The following is a 22873-nucleotide window of genomic DNA, read 5'->3' on the forward strand; positions in this document are numbered from 1 at the left end:
TTATTAACTTTGTAAAATGAAAAGCCTCAAAAGAATAACTGAGAAGAGCAAATGGCTGATGTCAAAGAAATTCAGCATAATAATCAATTGATGTCATTTTATTGCACTGTAAATAAGGGGTAGGTAAAACATTTTGTTGAGGCACAGCTACAGCAACATAAAAATACAGTACAGAGCATAAATAAATAATATCTTTTCACTTCTAGTCAGGCTTTGAAACTCTTAACATTGATTACAACTTCACTGCAATGGGAGGCCCAAGGTACATATGCTCATGCTCTGTAAATCCACAAAATCATATTACTTGAGACTCAATAAGGAATTTAAGTAAATTAATCACCCTTGTGTCCAGTAAATAAATAGGTCAGGCACCCATTCCAAATAGTGAAGGGTATATTGAAGGCTTTTCTCCAATCACAGAAAAGTTTGAGAAAGTTCATGACTGAAGCACCTTGCCTTTCAGATTATTTTTAACATAATATTTTGGGGTTTTTTATGAGAGCTGTAGAAAGTCTTCTATGCACCTGTACCCTTGAATAGATATTGATGAAGGGAGCCATTTTAAGCCTTTGAATAATGCACCATCAGAAAGATCTTAAGGTGTACAGTGTCTTTTAAATCTGAATATTCAAGTATTTGAGTCCCACAAAGAAACATGGTACTTCCTGAATGTTTCCTAGAAATTCTCCGTTGAATTTTTAGAAACAGGCTCATTTTAAAAGGAAATACTGAATTTCCGAAATCAAATTTAGCATAATTTAGCATCATGTTTCAGGGTCTTTTGCAATCATTTTATTTTTTTCGCTGAGCAAGGCTTTCATGGTGACATTTTTAAATACTGAAGGAGTTCACAGAACACTTTAAAGAGACTCAGGACTGCTGACTAGAAACTCAAGAGGAACTTCACATACTTCACTGTGTTTGAAAGCTCAGGTCTGTATTTTGGAGAACTACAAGGAGTCAGCATTTTTTTCAGCCTACCTCCTTATGCATTGTGTGGGGCGGGGTGGAGCTGGGGAACACCTTTTCATGAAGATTTATATTAGCTGGGCAGGAATGGGCTCACATTGGAGCCACTAGGAATCCTGAGAAAGAGGAGTGGACGTACTCAGAGGAGTACAGCCCGTTCGACCCAGCGTTGGGCAGCTGGAGCCATACCTGGTCATTATCTGTGAGATCAAGGATGGCACTCCCTGAAGCCTGATCCAGGTAGCCTTTGACATATTCATCATAGGTGTACATGACAGGGGTGCCATTTTTATACAGGCCCACCCAAGCATGGGTCCCCTTCACGTGAATGTGGTAGGAGAAGTAATAGATTCCAGGTATCCTGCAGGTAAAGATTCCAGTTTTTGGGTCATAGTGCTGTTGCCCGTTATATAAAATCTTATCAAAGGGGATGGGAGCACCTATAGCTGGGTAAGCTTTGGAGAGAATCACAGTGAAGGCAGATACAGGCATTCCTGTTACTCCCTGGTTGGCACTAACAAAAGCCCTCTGTCCTTCCTTTACAAAGCCTTCGGGTGGGACCGCTTGGCCTGGAGGGCCTGGGGGCCCTGGGGGCCCTGGGAGGCCAGGCTCTCCAGCATGACCTTTTGGTCCTGGAGGCCCTGGTGGCCCAGTGGGCCCATTGAGGCCCTTAGTTGCTATGCCAGCTGGACCAGGAGGACCTGGATTTCCTGGATCCCCTTTAGAGCCAGGGAATCCTGGAATGCCTGGTGGCCCGATGGGACCTCTGGTACCTGGTATTCCAGGGGCACCTCTTGGCCCAGCCTCACCATTGTGTCCAGGCACTCCCTTAGCTCCTGCTGGGCCCACAGGGCCTGGGAGACCAGGAGGTCCTCCAATTCCAGGGTCACCTTTTGGGCCGGGTAACCCTGGGTTACCCTTGGGACCATTGAGACCTGGTTCTCCTGGGTACCCTGGTTTTCCATCTAACCCGGAGGGGCCCCTTTCTCCCTTAGCCCCAGGGAATCCTGCAGGCCCAGCCAGCCCTATCTCACCCTTAGGGCCTGGGACCCCGTTATTGCCTGGGATGCCTTTTGGTCCTTGGGGTCCCCTACTTCCAGGGGGTCCAGTCAGACCTGGTTCCCCAGGATGACCTGCCGGGCCTTGTTCCCCTTTGGCACCTGGAGCCCCTGGAAGGCCTATAGGACCTCTTTGTCCCTTCAGGCCTGGCAAGCCTGGTTTCCCAAAGCCAGGAGCCCCTGGAGGCCCAGCCATTCCTGGAGCCCCGGGGTGACCTTTTGTCCCTGGAAGCCCTGGCTGGCCTGCGGCTCCAGGAGCTCCTGGCTTTCCAATGCCTTCTCGTCCTTGTTCCCCAGGAGGACCTTGGGGGCCTGGTGGACCAGCCGGTCCACTTTCTCCTGGAAAGCCCCGATCACCTTTGATGCCTGGTTGTCCGGGAAACCCATTTTCCCCTCTCTTTCCCACTCCAGGAGGGCCAGGTGGTCCCATTGGGCCCTGGGGGCCTGGAAGGCCCCTGTCACCTGGGCGGCCAGGAGCACCATATCCCGTTTCCCCTTTCTGTCCATTGATACCAGGGACTCCTGGTGCACCCTTTTCTCCAGGAAAGCCCCTGGGTCCTGGGGCTCCTGCAGGTCCCTGTTGTCCAGGTTTTCCTGTAACAGAAATTCCAGCCGGGCCGGGGATACCAGGTGGCCCTGGTGGGCCCCGTGGTCCTGGTAAACCAGCCGGTCCCATATCTCCTTTTGGTCCATATGGTCCTCTCTCCCCTGGTTTTCCTTGGGGTCCTGGCAAACCTGGCTTCCCAGTGGCTGATGGTCCTGGTGGTCCTGGCAGCCCTGGCTGTCCTTGGGGTCCAGGGCTTCCGAAGCCTGGTTTTCCTGGGGGTCCAGATGGACCTGGGTGCCCTCGTGGTCCAGCGGGGCCTGGTGGACCGGGAATACCTTGCTCTCCTCTTAGTGATATACCTAAAAGACATGCCCAGTACACACATGGGGCAGTTAGTAATGTTAAGGAATCATAGAATCATTGCTTCTCAAAATGTAAATGAGGACAGGACATTGCAATGTCAATCAGACCTTTCTGGCAGACTAGTCTTAACTGGTTTCAGATGATACATTTTATATTGTTTTTGAAAACACTGCTGGAGAAGATGGTTTCACAAGACCTTGGCAACCATAATACTTTCATTCCATTCTAATGATCCATGAAAATAAGCTGGGGTTGAAGAATTCGTTTAGAATAAGAGTGCACTGGAGGTAAATGTATCACATTTATTTTAGGAAAATCATCTACCTAGAAAGCTCTGAAAGGGGGAAAAAAGTATTTGACAGAAAAAGAAGAAAAAGGCAAATGTGGAATAAATGGAAACAAGTTTAAAACTGTAGCAGTTTTCCCTCACTAACCAATGGGATAAAGGAGAAATGCAGTCTATTCTGATGTACATCTGCCATGACCCTGATGAATACAGTTTAAATTTAGTTTGATTTTTTTTTTTTTTTAAACCTCAATACTCACTGTGAGCTCTTACATTCTCGGTTATTGACTTAAAATTGAAACAAGGAATTAGAGAGTTCCTTGAATTAAAGTTTTCACTGATTAATGGAAATTAGTATTGTTGATTTCATATATCTGTGGGTTCATTTGAGCTAAAAACTTCTGATAAAATTTAAACTTAAAAAAAAATTTGCTGGAGTTCCCGTCGTGGCGCAGTGGTTAACGAATCCGACTAGGAACCATGAGGTTGCGGGTTCGGTCCCTGCCCTTGCTCAGTGGGTTAACGATCCGGCGTTGCCGTGAGCTGTGGTGTAGGTCGCAGACGCGGCTCGGATCCTGCGTTGCTGTGGCTCTGGCGTAGGCTGGTGGCTACAGCTCCGATTCAACCCCTAGCCTGGGAACCTCCATATGCCGCGGGAGCGGCCCGAGAAATAGCAACAACAGCAACAACAACAACAACAGACAAAAAGACCAAAAAAAAAAAAAAAAAAATTTGCTTTTTCAGTGCCTGTGATATGAAACGTGCTATTGAGGCACATGTACAGGAAAAGGCTGGACAGGTCCTATAAGAGCTTCATTTTGCTGTCATTAGACTATACCACTAGGCATTGGAGCCTGACAGTATTACCATGTCAAAGAAGCTTTACACAGCGATCATGATAAGCATCTAGATGGTCTTTCTTTGATGGCTAACAAAGGAAGTAATGAAATTACTTATGTTTCCAAGTATCTACTTGTAGGATTTGTATTAAAATTCATTTTCTGTTTAATAGATTTTCAGAAATATAGTTAGAATGCCAGCATATAGTAGATTCTTGTGCTGTCGGAGAATGGTTCATAGTAATGGTAAATGTAATAGATGTCACCATAGTTGAATAGTTTGGTCGAAACCCTGAAAATGGCTTAGAGGTATGACTTCTGAGCTACGTCTTTTTTTGTACAAAAAGTATTCATATGCTTAAACTCCATTGAACTAAATCTTTAAGGGCTTTAGAAAACTGGAGACTAAAATGGAATTCATATTAAATGAATAACTTGTAAATTGCCTTTGAAGATGTATTTTTACAGGTATAATTCCTTTTAACTATTAGTTGTTGATACATTACTGTATTTAAAAAATTTTTTCACCTTAATTAACATGTAAGCATGTTAAGAAGTAGTCAGCCAACAGTAGTTGCTAATATATGCTCTTGATATTTGAAAAATACTTGATGACAAATAAATATAAAATATAGAGCAGAATCATTAAATTTACTGAAATAGGAAAATCATTCCAGTCTGGGTAGCTTTATATTTTGTAGTAATTAGAAGTTATATTCATTTTGCAGACAGTTGAATGTGTGTAGTTTTATTTACCCATACATTTTTTAGAAAATGACATCAGGAAAAAGACTATGAGAAAAATTAATTTATGGAAACTATTTCCATATATTAACACATATCTTGTTGATTGGCTTTAGTGTACATATAAATCTTGATGTATAAATGGATGTTGACACATTGCCAATAGAATAAACAAATAAGTATTTCTTAATGGTTTGCAACAAAATAGAACATTTTTTAAAATGCAAACTATATTAAATTGGGGTTTGCTTTAGAATCTTACTGCAAAGATCATGTCTGGATGAAACATAATCATCTTGGTCTGATTGGTGTTTTAACTGTTAAAGTAAATAGAAAAAGCAAGTCTTAACTGAGAATGACTGCGCTGAGCATCATTTGAGACTAGAACTGGAAGACAGTGATCTTTACCACTTGGAATGTTACCCTAATGGGTCCTCCACCTCTCAGTCCTTGAAAGAATATGACTTGTATTGTACCCCTGTTTGAAGCTTGATAGGTGGCACTATCCTCAAAGAATAACTATTACCCAGTAGAACAGTTTCTTAAATGCCAGTGAAGTGGTTGATTGTGTCAGAATGTGGCAGCCACATATCCACCAGTTATGGAAAACTCTGTAGTTATCTTTTAACCTGGCTGAATACAGTAGGAATTCTTTGTATACTTGCTGTCAGCTCAGTGTTTCACTTCTATGTGTCATGGGGTTTGTCTTTCATTTGACTGCCAGTGGATAATAATGTCTTTGAATTTCCACTTTGTATTCTCAAGTAGACTAAACTGGATTTAACGGTTAAAATACAGCTGCTGCACTTTTCATTTGTTAAAAGGTACATATTTTCATTCTTTTTTTTTCTTCAAGAATAACCAAAATGATGCAGTACATTAAGGTGAAAAGACAAAAAACATTTTAACCTTCTAAAAGTGGTACATTTTACTTTTAATTCTCAACTGTTTGTTACGATCTTGGTAAGCTATAGGAAGTCTGAGTTTGTGATCGTAGAGAACATAACCCAGTGCTGTTTGTCATAGCATTTCAAGTTGCATTTGTTGCTTCAAGTAAAGTAGCAGGGTTTCATATCTTTTATTCTTTTTTCCTAACTTTTTTCTCTCTCATATTTTATTGTATTTTGAGGCATTCCAGAGTATCTGTTGAGCACTCATGCATTTATTTTTGATCACTAAGCTACCTTTCATGAAACATTTTAAATTTCCTCTTCCTTCTTAAAAAGACCATCCTATAAATTTAATTTGCTAAAAATGGTAGTCTCCAAAAGCATAATTTTTATAGTTTATGGCAGATATTCTTAGCTTTACTTATAGAATAAAATATGTAAGCATAATGAAAAATACTATAAAAATTTGAGTCCTAAAGTCATTTCAGATTGTTCAGTGTAATTGTTCAGCGGTGTTACAGGCAGTTTGTGTCAGATGCTGTTAAATGGAATTAGTGAATATGAAATAGTTGCCTTCTTTCAGGATCTGTTAGTACTTTACATACATTATATCTGAATTCTTCATGGTAGCTAAGAAAACTGAGCAGATGAAGAATAGATGCAAGAAAAAAATTAAACTTTATCTAAAGCCACACCACTAGCAGTGCTGTAGTAATAATAGGAGAGAAGTAATGGAAGTAGTATGAGAAGTAGAGGTAGTAGTAATAGCAACAGTAGTAGTAGTCATAGCTAACATGTAAGCACTTTATGTGTTTAAGCTTCAGAACAGCCCTTTGAAATAGGTGCTCCTTGTTTTACAAACAATGAGGAAACAAAAACCCAGAGAGGATAAAGAACTTAACCAAGGTTGCATCGCTAGTACGCAGCAGGTAAGTCTATGAACTTAACTACTAACGGAAGCAAAACTGAATTAAAAATTATGAGAATTGCTACTCCGTTTGCCTGTTAAATTACTTCGAAGGGCTTCTCATTTGATAAGTAAGGCTCAATTTTGTATGTATTTGTAAGCTACAGAATAAGTTTTAAAGGCAAATGTGCCTAAGCATTTGGATAAATAAACCTGCAACTCTTTTTTGTGTGCAATTGGCAGTTTTTAGTTAAAACATTTGAAACATGATTGATTTGACTGGCTTAATATTTCTAGAGTAAGGGGAGTTATTTGTGGAAAAGCCTCTTTTGGGAGGAAAAAAAATCCTACATCTAAAAATTCTTAATATTCTTCAAGCGTATCTTTCTGCTTTACTAAGTTGTGTAAAGGACATGAAAGTTCTTGAATAGACCTAACTTCTTTGATAAATCATTTTGAGCTAATTGAGGAGTTTGAAGATAATTTAACACAAACAAAATTAAGGACATTTTGTTAAAGAGATCCTTAAGATGGTAGAAAGTAACAACACACTAGTTAATGGAACAGAATATATAGTTCAGTTTACCTTTACTCTTTATGGCGTAGGGGATGAAGAACTGTGCCTTGGTGTTGGATGGTGGGCCTTTTATGCCTGTAGGTGTTTGGTATTGCTCAGTATAAAACACTCCATGAACCAAGTTCAAGGACAATAGCAGCAGCAAAACGGCTGTTTGTGGCAGCATGTTTGCAGATGGATTCTGAAAAACAAAAGAATAATTTCATATAGCTACCTGTTTTATTTTTCTAATGTCATACAGATGATTTCTTTTTACATGGTTCATCTCCTTTTTTAAACCTTATTCTGTATATCCTGAATATATTCAATGAACTTTTAAAAACTAAAAAAATTTTATTAAAGTATAGTCGATGTACAGTGTTGTGCCAATTTCTACTCTACAGCAATGGATATATACAATAAAATAGAATTATAATTTTGTTAATCACATGAACATATGTCTTAGTTATTTTTGGAAATGACATTCAGGTAATCAAGTAAAAATAAAGTGATTAAAATAAAAGAAACACACAAACTGTCATTGGATGTCTATATTAAATAATCACATCTTTGGTGTAGACTGAAATTACCAATAGATTCAATCAAATACACTGAAATTCAGGTTAGGACATGTTTTTCCACAAAGAATTTTATTAGGACTATTTTTTTAATAGGCTGATACAAATTAACCTTCCAAGTGCATTTTAGTGGAAAGCTCTTTTTTGAGGTCACAAAAAAAACCCAAATAATTAACTAATTGAAGCTTGTTTCCAAATAACAATAACATGGAAGTCCACCAGTGAGCTTAGACTTACCTGGATGTTGGGAGCTCCTGGAGTTGGTGTCCTACCAGCTCACTGTGTCCTCCTCTGTGCCCAGGGGAGCAATGCAGAAGGTGGCTTCTCCAGAGCTGTCCTGCAGTATTTATACTGTTTGTCCCTTCCTGCACGAGGTTACCCTAAGTTTAGGCTCCTCCCCGGCAGAGGTTGAAAGCACTAATTATGGTGGAAAGTTCTGTTGGGCAGGCATACAAGATCAGGTTGGCCTCTCTTTTTCCCTGTTTTCTTATTGAAAAATAAACTCTTTGTCTTACATATATATTAATAGTTTAACCGGGCACCATCTTTTTCTGCGATTTTATTTTAGCAGTTATTACTCAAATGTTTAGGTTAGCTCACAATGGGAAGATTCTCCCCTCTTTATATTTTTAGAAAGCACATTCTTGTGCTTTTTGGTTGAAAATATTTGGTAGTATATAAAAATAGGAGAAAAAGGCTTTTGGGGGAGTGTGGATTTAAACCATCATCTAAATTCTTAAGTTGTTACATAAAGCCATCAATGTGCCTATTAATGTTTCTAAATTTTTATGAAAATAGCTTACCCCAATTCTTAGTTTGAGAGGAACACAATGGTGAAAATGTAGGTGTTTCTGTTCTGTGTTTCAGCATACGTTCTCAGACATTAATAAGGGAAGTTTTAAATATGTTAACATATAAGTATTTCAAATTTTCATGTATTGAATATTAACATTTTTTCAGACAGAGGCAAGCTGTTCATGAGTTTGATAGTAGAGTTGGCAGTAGAATTACTCTGAAGGCTTTAAGTTAATTGTTCATTAATAATTAACACTATAAAATGAAATATTTGTTAATTGATAATTAATACTCTGCTGTGTTCAGTAAATGGCCTCAGATTTTATTGCTTAATTTTGGGTATTTAGTTTTGCTATGGAGAGTGCAAAAACGCTTATCTTTATAGTGTCATATAATGCCCATTTAAATAAGGTTGCAGTATTCATTTCAGAAGAAAAACAATCTTCAAACTTTACTTACAGCTTTTTAAAAATATTATTGTCTTGCCTTGCAGTTTCCTTTAGGAATCTTGAATCAGCCCAATTAGAAACTCTTTTTCTCCCCCCCAAGGATGAAAGTAAATGTTGTCACTGTCATTCTCAATGATTAGTATTCTCTTTAACAATATTAGGAGACTCTTAAAATCAGTTTGGAGGATCCTAAACAATCTGATAAAAACAAAAAGTTGAACGGGCAAACTTTGATTTTTATTTAATTTCATCGTTTTGGAGCTAAATCACATGAACTGTGCAGGTGAAGTAAGTGAGAAGGAAAAGTCTATCATAAGCATAGCTGCATCGTTTTTAAAAAATCTGCAGAATTAAAGTAGTATGGATTTGGGATTGATCAGTAATTGAAATAATTGAGTGTTTGACCAGTGGACGAAATAAGGATTTGTTCTTTTTCTTTTCCCTTTCTCTTCCCCTGCTTATAATTGTCAATAATTGAGTGTTTGACCAGTGGATGAAATAAGGATTTGTTCTTTTTCTTTTCCCTTTCTCTTCCCCTGCTTATAATTGTCTGTATGTATGTTGAACTCAATCTTGTGTAACACCTTGTAGAAATGTAAATGGACAATTCATTTCACTGCCTCCCTTTCTCTCACTTTTAAAACTTTAAATGTTTTAAAAATGTATAATGTCCTATATGTCTTTATAATACCCATAGATACACGTGAAATATGGCTCTTATGTCAGTTCAGTTTAACAGGAGAACTGGAAAGTTTATATTTTCTAATCCTTCTTTCATCATTTGGACATTATCTGTGGAATATCTTTTGTAATTATACTATGTATACTCTACTATATCTGTAAGAGACACATCGATAAGTGAGAGAAATGGCTGCTTTCCATCTGCTTATGGATTCTTTGGGGTTTGTTTGTTTCTTTGTTCATTTGTTTGTACTTTGTCTTTTTAGGGCCGCACCAGAGGCATATGGAAGTTCGCAGGCTAGGGATTGAATTGGAGCTGCAGCTGCCAGCCTTCACCACAGCCATAGCAACGTGGGATCCAAGCTGTGTCTGCAACCTACATCACAGCTCACAGCAGTGCCGGATCCTTAACCTGCTGAGCCAGGCCAGGGATCAAACCTGCATCCTCATGGACACTAGTCGAGTTTGTTACCGTTGAGCCACAACAGACACTCCTACTTACGATTTCTTTGGAAAAGATCTGGAAAAAGTAGACAAGGTGATAATACAGATGCCCTTAAAGGCTGGCTGTAGAATTTGGTTTAAAGGGAGTTATTAGAAGTGCATATTCTAGTGTTTTTGTGTATATGTATATGGTTCCACACACATTTAATTGTTTGTAATCAAAACTGATACCCTGTTAGATATCATTCACTTCAGAATTGAAGATGAATTCTCAGCCCTTCATTCTGTGCACCTGTGTAAGCGATGTGTTCATCTCTGGCCGCTCCAACTATTTCTGTAACTTTTCACCTTAACTTCTCTAGGTGTTTGTTTTTTCATCAACACAATGAAAAGGTTGGACTAGGCTTCTCAGCTCCTCCCAGCTTTAAAATTAGATTATTCTTTTGCTTGAGCTATTTTGTTGTTTCCCGTGGTGAGACAGTGGGCTTGACTTCATCGAGCAATTATTAGAGACAAAATCCATACCAGGTGGTCATATGCCTTCTTTGGGGGATATGTAAATATATGTGGGTATTTGTCATTCTATATTCCCATTTAACTTTGGAAAATGTGGTGGCTTTATTGAATAAGCTTTAGACATTCAACCCTTTTTGCAAATAGTGTACTTATTTCAGCACAAGGAATCTGACTACTATTTGCTTTGTTAGTCACATAGAAAGCTCTGTATAGTCCAAAACAGATTGTATAATCAGCATATTTGCTAGCCTCACCCCACCCAATTGTGTATTTAAAACTATTTTTATTCTGGAAGTTTACTTGTAGCTGTTAGAAGTGACCAGTCTGTGGCTTTATGATGAAAACCTATTCTACTTAAAAAACAGAAAGTCATGCTCTTTAAACTCAGAAACCTAAGTGATTTTTTAATTGGTTTTTGCACATCTAGCATTTAGCTGCTATTTAGCTCACTTAGTCAATTTCACTTCCCAGAGTCATTCATTAATTCACCAGATATTTCTTGAGTACTTCCTACATGTCAGGCATGGAGATCAAAACTGGAAGATTAACACACAGCCCCCACCTTTACGATGTTTAAAAGGTGATTCTGAACCCTCGTTCTACACTTCCATTGTCCTGAGGGGACCTGACCCAGTTCCTTCAATATGAGGTTCATCAAGATAGTGGTGGTTCAGAGACTGTATTTTGATAAAGTTCCTCAGTTGATCACAATGGACTTTTAAGTTGGAATGTCTTAGTCTGATCTTACCAGCTTATTAATATTAGATACATAATTTTTGTTATTTTTGTTCATATGGTTTTTAATTTTACTATAGAAAATTTTCCTCTTATCCATAGAAGTAGAGAGCGTGGTTGCAGTAATGCATTTGTAACCATTACCCAACTTAAACTAATCTCAAGTCACTGTCACTCAATCTTTCTTCCATTTATCACCCCCAGTATTTTTAACAAATTCCATCCATATGTTGTACCAATTTACCTGTGAATATTTCAGTATATTTCTCCGGAAGATAAGGTGTTCTTTTTTCTTTAAAATGGTATTTTCATCATATGTAAAAAGTTAACTATTTCTTAATGTTAGCAAATGCTTTCGTTCACGTTCGGGTTTCCCTAGCTATCTTATGTGTGTGTAACTCCTACACACATATATAGAGATACATAAGCACATATAGTATACATATATACACATACATGCATATTTATACATTTTAATTGATGGTTTATTGTTTGTTGAACTTAGATTCATGAATCTCCCCTAACTGATATGTCCCTGTTAATGTGGTTTTTTTTTCTCCCTCATCTAAGTTATAGTTCTCTGTCTTTTCATTTTTGTAGGTGTTTGGTGTGGTGACCTTTTTACAGATAATAGAGTTGTAGCCTCTCTTACTTCTGGTGTCTGCCCCCCTTGTGGCTGAAGTTGGTACAGGGAACTTGCTGTAGGCTTCCTGATGGGCAGTACTGATGCCTGCCCACTGGTAGGTGGAGCTGATTCCTATCCCTCTGGTGGGTGGGGCTTAGTCTCTGGATGGGATTAGAGGCAGCTGTGTGCCTGAGGGGGCTTTAGGCAGCCTGTTTGCTGATGGGTGAGGCTGTGATCCCACCTGGATTGTTGTTTGGCCTGGGGCTTCTCAGCTCTGATGGGTGGGGCCAGATTTTCCCCAAATGGCCACCTCCTGAGAAAGACACGCTGATGAAGATTCCCAAGAGGTTTGCTTCCAATGTCCTTCCCCCACAACAAGCCACATTCACCCCTGTTTTCCTAGGAGGTTCTCCAAGAACTGCAGTCAGGTTTGACCCAGATTCCTATGGAGGCTTTGCTTTGCCCTGGGACCCAGTGCCCATGAAAGTCTGTGTGTGCCTCTTAAGAATGGGGTCTCCATTTCCCCCAGTCCCATGGAGCTCCTGTGCACAAACCCTACTGGCCTTCAATGCCAGATGCTCCAGGGGCTCTTTCTCCCAGTGCCAGATCCCCACCCGTGGGAGTTTGATGTGGGGCTCAGAACTCTCACTCGTGTAGGTAAGTCTCTGTAAACCAGTTACTTTCCAATCTGTGGGGCTTCTCACCCAGGAGGTATGGGGTTGCTTATATCTTATAATCGCTCCTCCTATCTCTTGATGTGGCCTCCTCTTTTTCTTCTGGAGTAGGATATCTTTTTGAAAGTTTCCAGTCCATTTGGTTGAAGATTGCTCAGTATTTGGTTGTAAATTTTGTTGTTTTTACGAGAGAAGTTGAGCTCCAGTCCTTCTATTCTGCCATCTAAATCCCATCTCTGGATTTTTTAATCCTTGTCTCATTTTTCCCTTTGCAGTTTATTTGTTGAGAAACTGACTCATCTCTCCTGTACAATCTCCAACAATTTGGATTTCATTGTCATTTAGTGTGTTTCTCTCTACCCCATATTTCCTCTAAATTTGTAGTTAGGTCTATAGGTTGATCTGATTCAGGTTTCACACACACATACTTTTTAAGCAAGAATAGTTTATAGACAGGGCATGCTGTATTTCAGTCAGGAGATCTTTCGTTGCTGGTTGTTTCTCTCTGTGATGTTACTAGGAATGATTATTACCAGACACCCTAATTTTCTCATTGCTTATTAGCTAAAATACTTCTATTAAAAATATATTCCATCAACTAGTTATCTTGGAGTACAGTTCATATAGAAAAAGTAGGATAGATACCTTTACCAGTGTTTAAAACAATGAGCTCAGAGTTCCCACTGTGGCTCAGTGGGTTACTAACCCAACTAGGGCAGGTTTTATCCCTGGCCTCAATCCAGTGTGTGGGGGATCTGGTGTTGCCCTGAGCTGTGGTGTAAGTGGCAGACACAGCTCTCAGATCCCGCCTTGCTGTGGCTGTGGTGTAGACCAGTGGCTGCAGCTCCTATTCGACCCCTAGTCTGGGAATTTCCATATGCCCTGAAAAGCAATAAATGAATAATAAATAAAATAAAATAAAATAAAATACAAAAATAAAATAATCTTGTTTACTAGCATCCTCTGGAGGTAGCACAGTGAGGTGTTTGAGTATTATTATAAACTGATGAATGTAAATGTATTTTGTGTGTTTCAGTCCATGGCAGTTGTTATTCTTTTTTTTTTTTTTTTTTGTCTTTTTGCCTTTCCTAGGGCCGCACCTGCAGCATGTGGAGGTTCCCAGGCTAGGAGTCTAATCAGACCTGTAGCCTCTGGCCTACGCCAGAGCCACAGCAACGTAGGATCCGAGCCGCATCTGCGATCTACACCACAGCTCACAGCAACGCCGAATCCTTAACCCACGGAGCAAGGCCAGGGATCAAACCCTTAACCTCATGGTTCCTAGTCAGATTCGTTAACCACTGAGCCACGACGGGAACTCTGGCAGTTGTTATTCTTATTGTTCCCCCTGTCTTTGGTCAGCAGACACCTTTCATGTTGGTTCCTGAATCCTTTTGATATGATCCCAGTAGTCTTTAATAGCTTCTTCCTTATAGTATTTTATAGTTTTCTGACCCAGATCTGTAATCAGGAAGCCATGATTCCTTTTCTGGGAAATAGAAGTTGGGAAACAGCAATCTGGGTGTCTGAGTCCTAGGGGTTTGCACTGCTCCTGGTTTGGTCATTGTTTCCAGGCTTTTTCAGTGTAGAGAGCTAGGGAATTCATTCATGAAGTGCTAATTAGATACAAAACATCATAACTTCATACTACTGCATCTGCTTCACATTCAGGACCACAGTGTGTTTTCTTAATGACCTCCGACTTGTATCTCTAGCTCAGTCCTGTGCTAAAAATCCCATTCTCATGACAGCAATGTAGTTATTCATTTGCTTTATTCCATAACACACACAATTTCTCATAATGACAATACCTACATTCACACCATAATATTGAAAGACGTTTAGGATTATTTTTGCAGTTCTTTTGGTATTTCTACTAGAACTGTATAGTCAAATTGCTGTGCCTTTTAGTCCTTTGAAATGGCTCATTTCAATGTAATAGTGCTACCTGCTCAATGCCCAGAATGTTTCATTTTGCTCTCAACTTATAGAAATGTTCTTTTTATTTTGTTGTATTTATTTTATTTTTTTCTTTTTACAGCTGCACCTGTGGCATATGCACATTCCTGGGCTAGGGGTCATATTGGAGCCACAGCTGCAGGCCTACACCATAGCCACAGCAACGGCAACACTGGATTCCAGCAGCACCTGTGACCTATGCTGCAGCTTGTGGCAATGCCAGATCCTTAACCCACTGAGCAAGGCCAGGGATCAAACTTATATCCTCATGGAGACAGCTCTGGGTCCTTAACCCGCTGAGCCACAATGGGAACTCTAAGATGCATAAGTTTTTCATTCACATTAGTAATTTTATTTTATAGACCCAGAGCCTCAAGAGACATTAAAGGTTGTCTAGATCAGTCATTTCATTCTTCAGATGAGGAAACTAGTTCCTCTGTTATAAATGTCTCATTCCCAGATGTTTAATAGAGTTAAATTTCTGAAGTAAGGAGCTGTCAGTTAGAAAGCCTGTTGAGGGAAGATGTCACAGACTACTCATGGAGTCATCTCCTTACCAGAGCAGGATACTAACTTTCCTCTTCCTCTAATCCTTCAGTCTTTTAGCAGTGGAAATGAAGAAAGTGCCCAGAAGTTTAGTTGGGCACTTGGAGACCCACAGCTTCCACCACCACCTAGCTGTACTTCATTTCTCTTGAAAAGGTTTTAAAAGAACATTCTTAGCTGTATTACAGAACCCAAGAGCTAAAAATGATCTATTTGTGTAAATAGTCTAATGTGGTTTAGTGGTTAGATACCTGCTGAGGGCTTGAGAGGAGAAATTCTTGCATAAAAACAGGTGTTGATGAAAACCCCTGAAACTTCAGGCCAGGTCAAGAAAACCTGAGAGTCACTTTAGAAAGTTTGAACAAGGGTTTTCTATTCTGTTTTCTGTTACACATAAACTGCCACCTAAAGAACTCACAGTTTTATGCTTAGTGACATCATTGTCTTTCCATAGTAACCTGCCGAGTAAAAATATAGAGCCTTTTGGCTCCTTGACCTAAGATCTTTAAGGATCTTGGCCACCTATCAGGTTGTGGGCCATTCCAACACGTTCTTTATTTAAGTATTTACAAGTTCAGTTTTCACGTACAGTATCTGCTAAGTTGGAAGGAGACATTAGAGAGTTAAAGTGTTAATTGGGGAAGTCACAGGGTGATACTTTTTATTTAAATCTATTTGCCCCCGCCCCCCACTTATTATCATATGTGGAACAACTCCACAATTGCTCCCTGTCTGGGGGGTTCAAAGTACCTAAGGTACAAAGTGCAGTTTCTCTGGGTGGTAACACAGACCGTCAAGAAATTTGCCTTCAAGGGTGATACTCGGGCAGCTATTTAGCTTACTCATGTTAACAATTAAAATACATCCCTGAGTTCTCATGGAAGTAATGCTTGGCCCTAGTCCACTTAGCCTTTGATCAAATAACTTTGTTACCTGGCCAACAGACCTCTTCCCCACCTGTGGACTGACGCTAAAGGACTGATCTTCGTGCCATCTCTTCTGACTCCTTTTGCTTGTCACAGGTCACCTGGTGTTCTTGCCCCTTAGTTTCCTCATTGGTAAAATCGCTGAAGTCTGTTTACTTGCTTTCCAATTTTAAAGGGAATTACCCTTTAAAGAAAATAAATAAAATCAAAAATAAAATAAAATAGTTCATAGTGTGGGTCCCCTCCCCATGACCTTTTTAGTGCTAAGCGTCCAGTAATCTTTCATCACATATGTCAAAATAAATCTTGCCACTTCTGGGGCTAATAAGGCTGAAAGGTAGACATGTTATGGTCCTACTCTGTTTTCTCTTATCTTTTTATTTGTTAGGAACCTCTGAAGGTGAAAGATAGGTAAAGTGGCAGAACAGTGGCTGGGGATGCTCATTAAATATGAATGATGATGACCACACTGACACAAACAGCCCTGATGTTATACTTGAACCTCTCTAGTGCCAGTCTTCTCAAATGTTTGTCAGACTTTGAGTGTCTCCTGTGTGCCAGTTGCTGGGTTAGATGCTGCTAACTGACTACTGATGATTTTAGATTCACAGAGGAGACAGATAGCAAACACAGGCTCTCGCCACCTTTGCTCTGGCTTCTTTAGAATCCAGAACTTGCCGATTCTGGCACAAAACCATCTTTTAAATCATCAGGTAATGTCCTCTCATCACACTTTATACTCATTCCTGAATGTCACTCAAGAACCACAGGTTATTTATCACTGAAACTTTACTCTGCATAGATAGTACCCAGAACAAAGCATGGGCCTCATAAATATTTGCTGGGTGAAGGAATGAAGAGCCTTGGGAGACCAGATTTCAATATTTATTGAGTGTTTTTGCCACACACTTGAGGGTACGGAGGCGTGGGTCCTTTTGCGCAGTGTTGGTTTGAATCTAGGTCTTTTCAGTCTGTGTCTTACCTTAAAATAACTCTGAATTCTTGTGGAAATCAACAACTGCTTCCCAAAGCCATTTTCACAAAAGAGGCCCACTGTAGCTCCTGTTCTTGTGACTGTGTGCCTTCAGCTGTGCTCTTGGCAATCAAATTAGAATTTCAGCATTAGATTTTCCAAAGTCAGTGTTTCTGAAGGTAGCTGTGGTCAGGGGTGTAGAGCTAAAGGCGTGAGTGCAGGAGAGGGGCTGAGTAGAGTGAGAAGCAAAGAGGACAAGAGCCCAGACTATTGGGCATTTAAAGGGCTTTCTTTTAAATGTTTCAGAAACCTGAACTGACAGTTCTAGAACAACAGATAACTTTGTAGATAAGCCTGTGCTTCATTTTCCAAATTTCTTCCCTTATCCATACCTCACTTACTTGTTAATAGATCACTTTATGCAAATCTTCAATGTGTTAAACACATATGCCAGGAAATAAAAATGGGCTCATAGACTACTGAGCACCCAAACTACCTGTTAGCATCATCTCTTCTAAATGGAAATATGACCTCTAAAGGGAAAAATGTTACTATTTGGAAAGTGAGTACAGAAGAGATAGTTTAGAACATTAGTTTGTAAGATGAAAAACTTGAGAATCATATTATCACACACAAGAAAACAAATATTAGAGCTGCAAAAAACACTAACCTTACTAAGTACCAGAAACTGATATATAAATTTTGTTGGAAGCCACAGAGAACAGGCTTGTGGTTGCCAAGGGGAAGAAGGGGAGGTGGGGATGGACTGGGAGTTTGGGGTCGATAGATGCGAACTATTAAACTCAGAATGGATAAGCAGTGAGGTCCTGCTTTACAGCACAGGGAACTCTATCCAGTCACTTGTGATAGACCATGATGGAAAACAGCATAAGAAAAAGAAGATATATCTGAGACTGGGTCACTTTACAGCAGAAATTGGCACAACATTGTATCATCTATACTTTAATTTTTAAAAAATTAGAGGCAGAAAGGGAAGAAAATTCAGTGTTTCTCTTTCAGGAAAAAAATTTTGTCAGAAGCAGACATAAACCCATTTTTATGACTCTGATTTTAGTCTTGTAGATAACAACATACACACACGTGCGTGCACACACATACACACCTGTATCTAGCTAAGGTATGTTTGGGCAGAATTAACGTCTTCCTGTTAAAACCATAGGTAATGTACCATTCCATTACTTAATAAACATATGACAGAATTCAGTAATATGGCTTATACCACCAAAACAATTTTTGCATAAATTATATTGAATATTTACTCTAGCCTCATTATTCTTTAATTCAGTTGAAAGATATTTTAGCCTGTGAGTCTGTGAATCAACATACTCATCCCTGGTCATGTTTTTACAAATACTTTTATTTACTGCACCTACAAATGTGTATGGAGAACCAGATTATCTTTTATATTTTTGAAATCTATTAGAAAATGTCCACCTGAATAGCTAATATATTTTAAGCCTTTACCATGTGCTAGATAAGGTTCTAAGAACTTTGTATTATTAGCTCATTTATTCCTTGAAGCTGCCCAGTGAAGTAGGTGCTATTATTATCTCCATCTTTAGACATGAAGAATTGAGGGCCAGAGAGGTTAAGCATCCTAGCCAAGATCACACAGTAAGTGATGGTTAAAGTTACTGTTTTCTGTGGATATGGTTCTTGAGGATTTATTTACAGGGGACCCACCTTAATTCCGAGTATAAAACTAATTTGGGACTATGTTGGCTGTTCTTTGTTAAGAGTTTGTATGAAAGTGCAATCGCACTATGCTCATTTTCCAGATCATCTTCTCAAACTGAAGGAAACTGTTTTCATTCTTTGAAATTGAAAGAGCCATGTTCTGTCAGTTCCAGAATGGGTGAATTTAGAATTTGCTAATTAAAAAAGAAGGTAATTGAGAAGTAAAAGTGCTCATGTTGATAATGCTTTTATCCTGAAGAAGTGTCAATATTCTTTTAACCCATCATGATCTTTCATAATGGTTAAGGCAGGGTGGCATGGCTAAAAACTTCTCAGTGTTTTGGGAGATTTTTGAATTATTACTAATATTTTAATCCTGACAATGGATAAACTATAGTAGAAGCTGTGAGGGCTATTTGTTCTGAAAAAAAAAAAAAAAAAGAGATCCTTAATTGGGAAAATCTTAATGTGGGATTCTTAACCTCAGAGTTTGATGGTTTTCAAAAGAAAAGGCAGAGGCTTTTTATGAATTGGTTTATAATTTAAATTCTCTTGCTAATATGTCCTGGATGACCTTTGACCTACTTCAAATCCTATTATCTCTAGATTTAACATGCTTAAAATAACTCAACTCTGAGGTAATGATTTATCTAACCATTATCTTTCATTCACCCCTGCCCTTCAAATGGAAAAATAATTTTTTGAGTTTTCAAATATAACATAAAGAAGTTACCATGTGAAACCTTAAGATACATTTTAAATTTAGTATTATCCTGTTTTGAACTGGAACTAGTATGATGATCAAAGAATCCTTTTTTCTCCAAATATAAGTACAGTATTGTGTGTGTGATATATAAAGTTTTGTTCTAGTATACAGTTACATTGATGTAATACCACTTCTTAATTGTGAATGCATAGTAGTTTCATTATTTGTGTTAAGTATTTAGATATGATTTCTTAATGGAGCCGATAGAGTGGCATTAGAATCTTTTCATCTCTGCAACCATTAGGATCTGCAAATTGTAGCCAAGAAAAGTTTCTAAAGATTAATTTAGTAAAAGGTGTGTTGATCATATATGGCAGATGGAATAGCACAGTTGAAAAAATAGATGTTTGCTTATACAACTTATAAAAACTATAAAAATACAGATATAATGAGAAAATAACTATTTGACAGATATTCTTGGAGAATTTATGTGGGAAACGTTAAGAGCTTTGTGGCCCATGGGAAACCACTGACCTGACCAAATGTGTTTTTTGGTGGGGCAAGGGGGTGCTCGCGGTCTACAAGTAACTATGGGTGATTAGCTTAAAACTTTAAAATTCTCTTATTTGGTACAAATGTTACTTAAACTTGTATAGATTTTGGGGTAATACACTTACTGTGTTTTGGATAATACCCTTTAAAAGATGACCTCACAATACTATGGAAAAATAATTGTATTCAAAAACTATTCTTAGACCTTATTTTACTTGCAGCACTGATACATCAAAATTCTTGTACGTTTACATGTATGTTTTATGCTGCAATACAGCAATGTTAAACTGCTTTTAAAATGTACCTGCAGTGTTAATAAATTTATCAGAATGTTTAAAAACATTTCATATGACAGTAAAGACCTCTTCTGTCTTTTTAAATTTAACCTCATAGCACTTTAATCTAGGATCTGATTTTTCAATTGAAAAGTACATTTGTAGGGCATTTCTAGGACGCATGGTTCTTTAGATAGTTCTTGTGTTGAAAGGAAAGCAAGAAATAGAAATTTAGCTTAGTTTTTCTTAAGAGCCATTATAAATATTAAGTTGTCTTCTTCAAGGTAAGGGCCATTTGTATAATAGAAGTTGTCTGTAAGGCCCTTGAGTTTCTGTTGGTCGTAGTAGCATCCTGTGGTTATCACTCTAATTAGCTCTGATCCAACTTTGTCTTCAGATTGGACTTGCATGTATTTGAGTATCTTCTGTGCGTCAGGTACTTTGTTTTTCTCATTTGACTCACAGAACCTCACGTGACAGACATTGTCACTCTTCATGTGTAAGGAAATTGAAGGCCAGTCAGTTAAGGAATTGCACAGGTTCAATAAACCAGTAGGTGGCAGAGCAGAGTTTGGATGCCAGGTTCAAGTGCTCCATTAGCATTTTCCACCAGAGCATGTATTTTTATTTTTTTAAGCTTTTATTGAAGTATAGTTGATTTACAGCATAGTGGTAATTTCTGTCGTACAGCAAAGTGATTCAGCTGTACGTGAACATACATCCATTCTTTTTCAGATTCTTTTTTCCTATATAGATTATTACAGAATATTGGGTAGAATTCCCTGTGCTATACAGCAGGTCTCCATACTCCTTTTTTTGTTTAATTTTCTCTGTTACTTAAATCAATCAACTTATGCTCAAGTTCCATCCCTTATAAACTGGCTGAAGTGTTCATGCAGCAGTTTTACATCATTTGACTGCTGTACCTTCTCAGGGCAGAAGAAACTCTGGACACATCGTGCCTATCTCCTTTTCTTCCTTTCATTCCTTTCCACAATTTTCAAGAACAGGGACCCTTTTTTAAATTTAAAATTGAGAAACCTTTTTTTTTTTTTTTTTTTTTGTCTTTTTAAGGTCATACCCACGGCATATAGAAGTCCCCAGGCTAGGGGGTCTGATTGGAGCTGCAGCTGCTGGACTACACCACAGCCACAGCAACACCAGATCTCAGCTGCATCTGTGACCTACACTGCAACTCACAGCAAAGCTGGATTCTTAACCCACTGATCGAGGCCAGGGATTGAACCTGCATCCTCATGGACACTAGTCGAGTTCATTACCACTGAGGCACTGCAGGAACTCCTAAAATTGAGAAGACTAATGCATATATAGTATGTATAATCCTTCTATAAGAAAACCAGAGAATACTAACAGTGAACAGATAGGTATCTTCCATCCAGCCAAAGAAACCTTCATTACTGCTACTTTTGCTACTTTTGACTCCTGACTCAGTCCCTGGATTCCTCATGTAGATAATTCTGCTGAATTATGTGTCTATTATTCCTGTGTCTTCATAGAAAGTGTAGCCTCTCACATCCCACCCCTAAAACACATGTATACATATTCCCCAGTAACTTTTTTGGTTACATGTTTTGGTTTTTGTTTTGTTTTGTTTTGTTTTTTGTAATTCTGTTTAAAAGGAACTATACTCTCTGTGAGCCTCAGCAACCTGCTTTTCCGATGCAACATTATGTTTTTGAGATCTGTCCACATTATGTGTGTGGCCATCATTTGTTCATGTTCTGCTGCTTATATAGTTTTTTCTGGTGTGTCAGAAGCTACTCGTTCATCTGCTGATAGATTATTTTTATTTGCTTGCTGATAGGTATTTAGCTTATTTTCATTTGTTGCTTTAAATATTCTTTTACATGTTTCCTGACTACCCACCAAAGAATTTTTCTAGGGAGTACACCTAGGAGTAGAGTACTGAGTATACATATTTTCTGTCTTGCTGGATAAGACCAGATTGTTTGCTAAAGCCATTCTGTGTTTTACCAGCAGAGCATAAGAATTAGAATCACGTGGTATCGTCTAGATTTTGAGGTTTATCGATCAGTGGTTGTAAAATGCTGTCTCATTAAATTGTTATTTGCATGTTTCTGATTTTAATGAGTGTGAGCATATTTTCATATGTTTACTGTCCATTTGTGCTTATTCGTCTCTCAAATGCCTATTTATATTTTTGGCCATATTTTATTGAGTTGTCTTTTGTTGTTGTTGTTGTTTTTAGCAATCCTTACATATTTTGAATATTGACTTAAATTAGTTACGTGTTTTGCAAATATATGGCATCTTATGTGTTGTCTGGAGCTATCATCTAGCCAAGAAAGACTCTTATTTTTAAAAATAACTCATTGAGGAGTTCCCGTCGTGGCGCAGTGGTTAACGAATCCGACTAGGAACCATGAGTTTGCAGGTTCGATCCCTGCCCTTGCTCAGTGGGTTAACGATCTGGCGTTGCCGTGAGCTGTGGTGTAGGTTACAGACGCGGCTCGGATCCCGCGTTGCTATGGCCCTGGTGTAGGCCAGCGGCTTCAGCTCCGATTAGACCCCTAGCCTGGGAACTTCCATATGCCGCGGGA

General features: G+C 38.7%; 2 protein-coding genes across 2 annotated transcripts in view; one reads left to right on the forward strand and one right to left on the reverse strand.

Moving 5' to 3' along the window:
• Positions 1–22873, forward strand: part of NT5DC1 (5'-nucleotidase domain containing 1) — a 137678-nt gene that overhangs the window by 19755 nt on the left and 95050 nt on the right. The window lies entirely within an intron of this gene.
• Positions 1063–8056, reverse strand: COL10A1 (collagen type X alpha 1 chain). The gene is given in 3 exon segments (NM_001005153.1): positions 1063–2933; positions 7190–7361; positions 7975–8056. Coding segments are annotated over 2 exon segments (2028 nt in total). The 5' UTR covers positions 7347–7361; positions 7975–8056.

The sequence above is a fragment of the Sus scrofa genome, chromosome 1, assembly GCF_054392235.1.
Source record: "Sus scrofa isolate SSC_HxYL_T2T_F1_AM1 chromosome 1, Sscrofa_HxYL_maternal_Yorkshire_Landrace_v2.0, whole genome shotgun sequence".
Lineage (NCBI taxonomy): Eukaryota > Metazoa > Chordata > Mammalia > Artiodactyla > Suidae > Sus > Sus scrofa.